Source organism: Filicampus tigris, chromosome 5 (genome assembly GCF_054856515.1).
Source record: "Filicampus tigris isolate MCC_2025a chromosome 5, RoL_Ftig_1.0, whole genome shotgun sequence".
NCBI classification, from domain to species: Eukaryota; Metazoa; Chordata; class Actinopteri; order Syngnathiformes; family Syngnathidae; genus Filicampus; species Filicampus tigris.
In genome coordinates, this window is record NC_141221.1 from 1,766,940 (window position 1) to 1,776,491 (window position 9,552).

Consider the following 9,552-nt stretch of genomic DNA (forward strand, 5'->3'; position numbering starts at 1 on the left):
CTAACGTTAAGGTCAAAGAGGGTCTGAAAATGTCTGGCAGTGAATGAGCTCATCTAATCTAGCTACAGACTCACCGAATCAACATGCCGGCCAACCAAATCTATTTATTTACCTATTTATCAGATCTGCCTACCCATCTAATACAGAGTTGTCCTCATTCTGCGTCATTGACCAAGCTACAGTGTCATCTGTTTGTTCCACAGGCCACAACAATCCAGCCAATCCACCACTTACCTATTTTATCAATTGATCTAGTCAATCTAATCGATCTACTCTACACACATAGGTGATACATATCTCTAATCTACCTGCCCAGCTAATCTACCCAGTCTACCTACATCTAATCTATATCCAAACTCGTGATCTGTCCACCCGATCTACCTTCCTAAACTCTCTAACCCACCCAACAATCGAATGTGTTGTTCCTTTCAACACAACAGGTCAGGAGTAGCGAGTGTGGGGCCTGTAAAACTTTGTCCCGCCTCCGTCACGACCTCAGAAGGCGGCCAAATTGCCATCTGGACTTTCAACACCCAAACTATGTCAGCGGTGTTCTCTCAAAAACTACACAGGAAAAAGGCGGAAAATTCCCCGTCTTTATTAGGCGGTGTGAACAGGGCTATTTTTACTGCGCTGTATTACGCCGTGTGTCTCTCCCTCTCTCTCACACCCCCTGTCTGGAAGGCTACGTAGAGGAATTTCCACCTTGACTTCTCACTTCCTAATGTGCCGCAAACAGGAAGTACTCTAAGAGGCGAAACGTGGAAGTTAAAGTTCTAAATTTACACACCGGGCCCAGAAACTCACCATGTTTGGTCTTTGCTTTGGGGAAAAAGGTTACTTCTTACATAAGAGCTTTTACGTAAATAAGGAATGTAGGTCACAGCATAGTTACGTCTGCAGCCAGAGGCCAGGCTTGATGCTAACATCACTACACCACAAACTAGCCAATGCTTTCAAGGGTATACACAGCACTGCTCCAGAGTCCACTGCATACTACACACATCAGGACCAGACAGAAGCAGGAAACATACCGAGACTCCACCGGAAGGAGAGCCTAAAGCAGGACTAAGACAGGACGACGGCCTCGACCGAGACGAGGGCATTTAGCAGTACCAGTCCCTGATCGGTCCAGAGCCTGGCGCAGGACCAAGGCATGGATTAGGACAAGGGCCTTGTCACCAACGGGGACCAATGCCCAGATCAGCAGCCGCGCCTAGACCAGGACCAGGACCTACATCAGTATTTGGAGGCATACACAACCCCAAAGATTAAGATATGGATAAGATGAGGACCTAGACCAGGACAAGGGCTGAGATCAGGACCTGGGTCAAGATCAGCATAAGACCAAGAACAGTGCCTTGACCAGGACCAGGACCTACATCAGTATTTGGAGGCATACACAACCCCAAAGATTAAGATATGGATAAGATGAGGACCTAGACCAGGACAAGGGCTGAGATCAGGACCTGGGTCAAGATCAGCATAAGACCAAGAACAGTGCCTTGACCAGGACCTAGACCAGTAACCAGGCATTAATCCGGACGAGGGCATGGCTCAAACAAGGGTCATAGTACAAAATAAGCAAGGTATACTAGGACCTGTGCCTGGAGTAGGACTAAGGCGTAGACCAGGGCGTATAACGGGACCAGGCTTCAACTGGGACCAAAGCCGAGATCAGGACCTGTGCCTCGACCGTGAGCGAGATCAGGCCCGGGGCATGGACCAGCATGAAATCAGGACAAGGACAGAGGCAGGACGACAGCCGAGCCCATGAAGAGTGCCTCAACACAGACCCTAGGCCAGTAAGGAGGCATAGTAAAGGACCTGGACCTGGATTAGGCAAGGACCCTGGAGTAAAACCTAATGTCTCGATGATGTAGCACCTTAGGGTCTTGTAAAGCTTCTGGTCTAAAACCTTGGTCCTGGAATAAACTTCAAGATAGGTCCTGATCCTGAACTAAGCAAGGACTGGATTTGATCTAAGTCCGGTCCTGGGCTAGGCCCTGGTCCCGATCTAAACCCTATCTTATGTCCCGGTCCCGGTGTAGACTCTGGTAATATATCTGCGACTTCTGCACCAGCACAACCAGCAGATCGAATCGCTTGACACTGAGCTGATCCTTTTGACTACCTTCTTACATAAGCTCACAGTCTTGCCTCAATTGGCAGCTTCACTTGCTCACATGCTTCACATCAATCGGCTGGACTCACACTCTTAGCTGCTGATTGAGGTGGCAAGTGGGAGAAAGGGGGGAGTCCACAGGAGATTGCTTCCACGCGTGGTCGGGATCAGTTGGACAGCAGGAAAAACAGGCCTGGGGGGCGGGGGGGGGTCAGCAGACATTCCTCACTTGCCAAAAGGGGGTCGCCACGGTGACCCCGGAGGGACACATTCCTCTCGGTGCTAGGGGGGGGGGGCCAAAAGGAAAGGAGTGTCTGGCTGGACTCCCAAAACGGATGCTGAAATCAGCCCCCAAAAGCAGTTTTACTGAGGAACGTGACAGGTAGACAAAGATCACGAGTCGACCCAGCAAAAAAAAGTCTCGAGAAGCCGTGCCTGAAAAAAAGAGAGGAAGGCGACCATTTTGGTTTCAAGTGGACACTTCGGGGTCAATTTGGACTACCAAACGAGCTATCGCCAACATACAATTGTTACTCAGCGCAGGAGAAAAACCTCAGGCCACGAGCCACATGCTGCTTCACCGAGAGCAGTTTCCACCCGAGTCAAGGCTGTGACTCATTCAAACGTGTCGGTGGTCTCGTGCAGCGTTTCACCAAACGATGGATCTTTAAACGCCTCTTGATTGGTTCACGCGAGGTTCTTAGCATTCCTCAAAACATTTTCTCACCTGCTAGCAGCGGAGCAGGTGGCAAAACGCAGTGGACGAGCGCACACACATGTGCATCCATGTCTTGATTTGTATTGGACTGTGTGTGTGTGTGTGTGTGTGTGTGTTTGTTCTACAAGCAAGTGTGTGTGTGTTTTTATTCTATTTTGTATATGATATGAGAAATATATCTTAATAATAAGAATATGAAATGACGGGGTGTTTTGCAATGTTCCTGCCTCCAAGATTTGCCAAGACCACCCTGGAAAACAGCCGCACAACACACACATATACACACACACACGCGCGCGCGCGCATGTATGTGTGTGTGTGTGTTCATCCTATGCTGGCATGGTTTGTGGTTTTTAGCTTAGTGGCCTCGCAGCCAGAAGGTTGTGGGTTCAAATCTGTGTCAAAGAGAAACATCGCAGCTTGGCAACATCAAGCCCAGAGCGCGCACACACACACGCACACACACACACACACACACACGCGCGCGCGCTTATATAATGTTGAAATTTTACATAACGGCCAAGGACGGGTTTAGTTCTCAAGTGAGCGGACAAGGAGCACATTGCAGACGGCGGCCTCGTCCAAGGCAACGTTGTCGTTGTCGTCCTTGTCATCACACAGCAAGAAGAGCGACCAGTTGATTTATTGTGAAAAGAAATCCACATAAAATATGGACAAAATACAAGCAATTTTCAACATTTTTTTTACTTCATTTTACTTTTTAAATTTTTTTTTTTTTTTTAAGAAAAGGGGATTCTTTTCAAAGATATTTGATCAAAACAAAGCTAGCTTTTGGGTGGGAAAATATATTTTACAACATTTTCAGGGATGAAAAGTTTTGAAGACATTTTTTTTTCAATAAATGTGGTTTTGTTGTGTTTTTGAGTTTTTCTTTCAAATAAGATTTGTTTATTGAGGGGGAAAAAAGAAGAATGTGATTTGTTGCGAAAAAGAAACTTCTTTTTTTTGTCACTAATCCAATTTATAATCCCACTAATGCTGCCCCGTTTTCCTCTTTTTTTTAACCATTTTTACAGAAAGAGAAAATTAAGGATGAAAAGTTTGGAAAAAGATGTTTTTAAGAGAATTTTTTTTTTTTTTTACAAATTTATAGAAATAAAAGAGTGAAGGCGGGGACATGAAACCATTTCTAGAAAAAGCAATCTATTTTTTGGAAAGCCTTTTATTTTTATTATTATTATAATATTATTTTTAATACATGTTTTTTTTTTTCCCCAGGACCCAAGTTGTAATCTTACAGGAATATTGCTGATTTTTGTTGGGGGTCAAAATACTTTTTATTTGGTCCAAATGTTTTTATATTCCAAGAAAAGAGCCATAATCTTACACAAACATTGGAGTGCTTTTCTTGCAAGACAAGATTTTTTTCTTTGAGCAACTAGTGGCCTGGCATGTACACTCCTTTCCATCCTTTTCTCCCTTTGTGGCTATCCGTGTTTTTGTTGGAAATGCGCTGTTTCCGCTTGCTCGTTGTCGTGTCAACTTGGCGTACGCGTGATGTCGTTCGTGACCCAAATCTCTATCAGAGGCATTTCGTGACATCAAAGTTGATGAACTGAGTCACACGGCGGTCATCGGAGTTCGCTCATCTCAAAGACGGAAGTGTCCTGACCTCCCGCTGACCGCGCTTGCACATTACGTCGCTCGTTTTTTTTTTCCACATCGTAAACACGTCGGTGTGAAAGACACAAACACAAAACGGCCTGCCCTCAGGACGACATTGACCAACAAAGGAGGGGTTTTTTTTTTTCTTACATTTTATTTTATTTTTATTATTGTTTTATTTTTAAAGAAGGAAAAAAACATTTTTTAAGGAGATTTTTTTTCTTAGGGGAAAAAAAAGACCAAATATTTTGAACAGAAGAAAAGATTTGTGTTAGTAGTTACTTTTTTTCTACTAGAATTTTTTTTTCCCCAATACAAATATTTTTTAATTTTAATTTTTTGTTGGAAAAAAAAATAAAATAAAGGAATATAGTGTGTTTTTTTTGGGGGGGGGAGAAATATTCTCTCTCTCTCTCTCTCTCTGAGAGAGAAAAAGAGATACTACAGAAGAATAATTCATCCATGTGAAAATGGAAGTAACATCGCAGATATCAACATTTCCCCAAAGTATGGGGTGGCCACAGAGTGACTAGGGCCACCCTGTAGCTTTGCCCCTGGGAAAAGGACAAAGGAAATATAAAAAAATATATATATTTTTGAAGCAAAATTTGAATTTTTGAGGAAAAATGTTACAATTACAAAGACAATTGTCGTATCCATGTGCTCCTTCTTCACAATCGGTGCTACAATTTTACGATTGTGACGTCAAAAACGAATCAAATATTCTCGGTGGGAATTTTTTGCAAAATGATGAACGACTTGAGCTTGTTGCTCTTTCCATTTTCTTTGTCTGTCTCCAGCCCTCATTTGCATGTTTGTGTCTTTGATGTTTTTTTGTTTTTTTTCATGTTATTAGCATGGATGACATCACTCCAAATGAATCCACACCGAAAGGCCAGAAGACATCATAATGGAGCGTCCTCATCTGGCTGCCAATATCCGTTTTTATTTTGTGTTTTTTTTTGCAGAACAAATCATCAATGTTAACATCATCAGAAGACATTGAGGATTAGAGCACAATCTCATTTGTTTCTTTGCTTTTTTTTTTTCCTTCTGTCACATTGTCGTTTAGCGTCAAAGCTAAACGACGTTGCTTATCGCGGCCACGCCAAAAACAGGAGACACTCGGCCAATTACGCATGACACAAACGCTTCGCTTTGGGACAAGTAGATCAAATTGTCTTTGTGTAACGTACGACGGTCTCATGTTTTATTCAGCATGACGAGCCAGGCCTCAGATTTATTGTTATTATGATGGTCGTTATCAGAGGCGGGCATTTGATTATAATCGCCTGTCAGTCGGTCCATCTATCATTTCAAATGCGCTTCCGTTAGCGCTTGCATCAACGCACTCAACCACCCCCCCCGTCTGAGTGGAATGTGAAACAGAAAACTCATCGCGTCCCCTTTTTCTTTTGGAATGTTTTCTAGACATTCTTTTTTACTAGACAAAAATTCTGAGGTGTTTAGAATTTATTTTTAGGGAATACTTTAATAATTGTTTTCACGTGGCAGGAAGCAAAGTAGCCCAAGCTACGTTAGCATGTTAGCTCAGCCCAACAATGCTGTTTTGACTTTTGAGAGCTAGCAGGTTGAACGAAAAATTCAGACGAAAGCAATTTTCCCAAAATCCGATCCGTGACAGCGAGCTATGTTAGCATGTTAGCGCGTAGCGAAGGAAACTCAATTATGTCGGTTGAAAGAAGGTCAAGCGTCCATAAAGTGGAACAGGACATTTGGGGAACGCGCTTACATAAGCGAACAATAATGTGAATAATGCTCGATATTCATACGCTAAGCCGATCTTTAATGAGATTAGCACGTCGCGCGTTATCGAGGTTAATCGGCTTAACGCGGACGGCCAAACGTCGCCCGGGCAAATTCATTTTCTACCCGTGCTCAAGGAGAGCGAGAGGGGGCGGGACGTCAAACGCTATTGGCCGAGCCGATCGCGCAGGACCACCAGCGATGACAACTTTTTTTCCCCCCAAGAAAAAAGTTGTTAGCTAAACAGAATAAAGTCCTCTTCAAAAAAAGAAAAGAAAAATAGTTTCTTTTTAAATTTGAAGAAAAAAAACTTTTTTCCCCCAAAGTTGGAATATTACGAACGAAAATATGGAAAAATCTCTCTTTGCATGTGCAACACACACACACACACACAAAAATAGTGTACATATGTGACATTCCCGGCTGGCTAATTCCTTCCTCGTGCTTGAGTGTTTATGTGCAGACACACACTGCACTTCCTTGTTCACACACAATCAGCTTGATGCCGTTACATAACCTGTGTATGCGTGCAAATGTGAGGATGCGTGTTTGTGTGTGTGAGCGGGTGTGCGTGCATGCATGCATGGGTGTGTGTGTGCCTGCAAGAGTTTGCGTGTACAACGTGTGCGTGTGTGCGCTTGCACGTGCGCGTTAACGTTTGAAGCTAATCTTTCAGACTAGTTTGCGCGTTTGTCTTTCACCCAAAACACAACAAAGGCGAGACCTCACCACACCTGTGGCGACACGACACACTCGTCCCACCAACAGATCGCTGGACAAAGTTTGACCCGGGAACAGATTACAGCGACGCCATCTTATTTCGCGATATCGAGGTGACGGCAAGTCAAAAGCTCCGAGCAACTGCGAGTGTCCGCACAACTCGCACCGGAGGCTGACGCTAGCTGTGGACCTTCTCTGCGTCTTCCTCTTGCTCTATAATTCCGCTGTCGCCGCTTTCAGTGGTGCTCGGTGCTGCCCCGCATGTTGTGGCGAAATGTGGTACTACACCGGAGGTGCGCAACTAAATCGGGACTTGCCCGTCCGTGTTCTATAAAAAGGCATCAAAACGATGACTTCAAAATCGGCAACACACAACATTTACAGTTTTGGCATCAAAAGACGCTTTTATGCAAGCAAGCGTCGCACGTAACGTCAGCCGTCAAGCCAAAAGAACATTCTGCAATGTTGGCGCGTCACGCTGTGCAAGGACGTGACGTTCTTTTCATTTTGCACGCCAAGGCCTCCAAAAGTCAACATTTCACAATAACAAAGATGGACTGCTAGAAGTGTGACGTGTTTTGGGGAATAAAGTTGGATTTGCTTAAACTGACAAAAAAAAAAAAATCACAATATTGTCAGATTTAGCCGACAGATGTTAAAGGCGCCATTTTTTTTAATCTTGATTTGATTGACAGCTGCCATCGTGCCAGTCTTCAGGTTGGCCGACTTCATCCCGGTGTGGATTGACCAGATGCGGCATTTTTACCATTTTTTATCATTAAGACATTTTGCTTTTATTTATGCCCAACGTATAGTGGAGCAAATAGATGTGTGATTGATTTTTTTTTTTGATTTTTTTTATGTAACTGTCGTTTGACTTTAATGGCAGGTCATCATTTATTTTCCATCCCGTGAGCCTCTTCATTTCATATACGCCGCACACACACACGCACACGCTGAACATCGAGCAGATTGCAATGATGCCTGATGGATTAGCAGTTTTGCCTGTGCTGTTTATGGATTACAGCTGTGTCTGTCTGCGCGTGCGTGCGCGCGTGCGTGCGCGCGTGTCGTTATGTAATGTCCAGCCACTCCAATTCCATGTAAAGACATGCCAATCGACAAAAACACAACCTTAGGAGTGACATGTCGCCTCTCACTCTACAATCTTGCCGAAAGCTCACTCCTCTGCATTTTGCTTTTTCTTTGGCTTTCTTCCCTCCATTTCTACCAGCTTCTTTTTTTGCCAGTTCACATTCTTTCAAAAAGAAGTCAAGCGCAAACCACAAAGAAGAGCGAGCACAACGAGTGGGAAGAGCTGTCAATCGGCTTCCTCTTTCGTTCTCCTCCTGTTGCCGTGGCGACAACTTCAGCATCACCAAACAAAGACCAACAACACAAATCAGCAGGTGAGGAGTCCTTACCTCCCGCACGCCAAGTGCACATCCCAGGACCTCTGCCAGGAACTTTGCCATTGCGGAGATTGAGACGAAGACCAGGAAGAGCAATAATGCGGTGATGATGATGATGATGATGATGGATGAAGAGCATCTGTCAAATCCTCCGTGGTGGTTGTGGGCGGGGCCGTAAGCCGACACATGCAGGTGGCAGATTTCCTGTCAATTGTCCGCACTCCAGGGGGCACCGCTGCAGCTTCAGTTGGTGGAAGAAGAAGAAGAATTAAAGCTGGCAAACCCAAAAAGAAGTCTAGGAATGGAAGCTACTGAATTTATTTAAGAATACAAGAATGAAGATTTCATAAACGCAATTTACTTAACACGATAAGACAAATCAGAGCCTGAATAAGAACAAAAATCCAACAAAGAAAGAAAGGTGAAAGAAAGGCCACCCAAAAGGCTAGGAATAATACGAAGTAAAGGCCCAAACGCCTCTTTTCTACAAGTGCCAGAATGATAAGAATTAAAGCACCCAAAATGGCAGTTGGTTTCCAGAATAAAAATGAAATCTCTGAAAAGATGACTGAAAGGTTAATGTGCAGGAAAGCATCCCAAAAAAAGGCGATTTATTTGCTGGAATAACAAGAAGAATTAAAGCCCCAGAAAAAGCCAATTTTGTTGCCAGAATAACAACTATGTAAGCCCCACAAAAAGACAGTTTTGTTCCCATAATAATACGAAATTAAAGTCTCGAAAGAAGTGATTCGGTTGCTCAAATAGTAATTGCCTGAAGAGTAAGATGAATTGGTTGCTTGAATACTCCAAAAGGCTGACATAACACAAATTAAAATGTGTTAATAACAACTAAAGCACCCCCTCCAACACACACACACACACACACACACAAAAAGTGACTTGACCTGAATCAAATCCATTTCAATAGAGTCCTTTGGGACCAGAAGTGAACCTGGCGTGACCCTTAAGCTCTGCCAGTGTTGCCCCTTCCTTAACCCATCTTGGTCTGACAGGGTCTTTACCATTTCACCGTTTGGCCCTCACCATCCGGATCATCCGGTTTTAGCCTCCATTAAAAGTGTTTTTTGTGTGTCTGCAGCTGCTCCTTAAGAGCAAGTTAGATTAAGCAGCAATTAGCAGAGCAGCATGAACACACCACAGCTGTCAGGATGACATCATTGAGT

At 43.9% G+C, this 9,552-nt stretch overlaps 1 protein-coding gene across 2 annotated transcripts in view; it reads right to left on the minus strand.

Annotated features, from left to right (window-relative positions):
• The window catches only part of rasgef1ba (RasGEF domain family, member 1Ba), a 39,479-nt gene extending 30,917 nt beyond the window's left edge, over window positions 1–8,562 (minus strand). Inside the window, exon 1 of one of the 2 annotated variants that reach the window (XM_086030536.1) lies at window positions 8,381–8,542. In XM_086030536.1, the coding sequence (XP_085886662.1) occupies window positions 8,381–8,431 (51 nt within the window). In that variant the 5' untranslated portion in view covers window positions 8,432–8,542. Of the gene's footprint in view, window positions 1–8,380 lie in introns of both variants that reach the window. The other variant, XM_086030538.1, reaches the window with a different exon arrangement.
• Window positions 8,563–9,552: the final 990 nt, after the last annotated feature.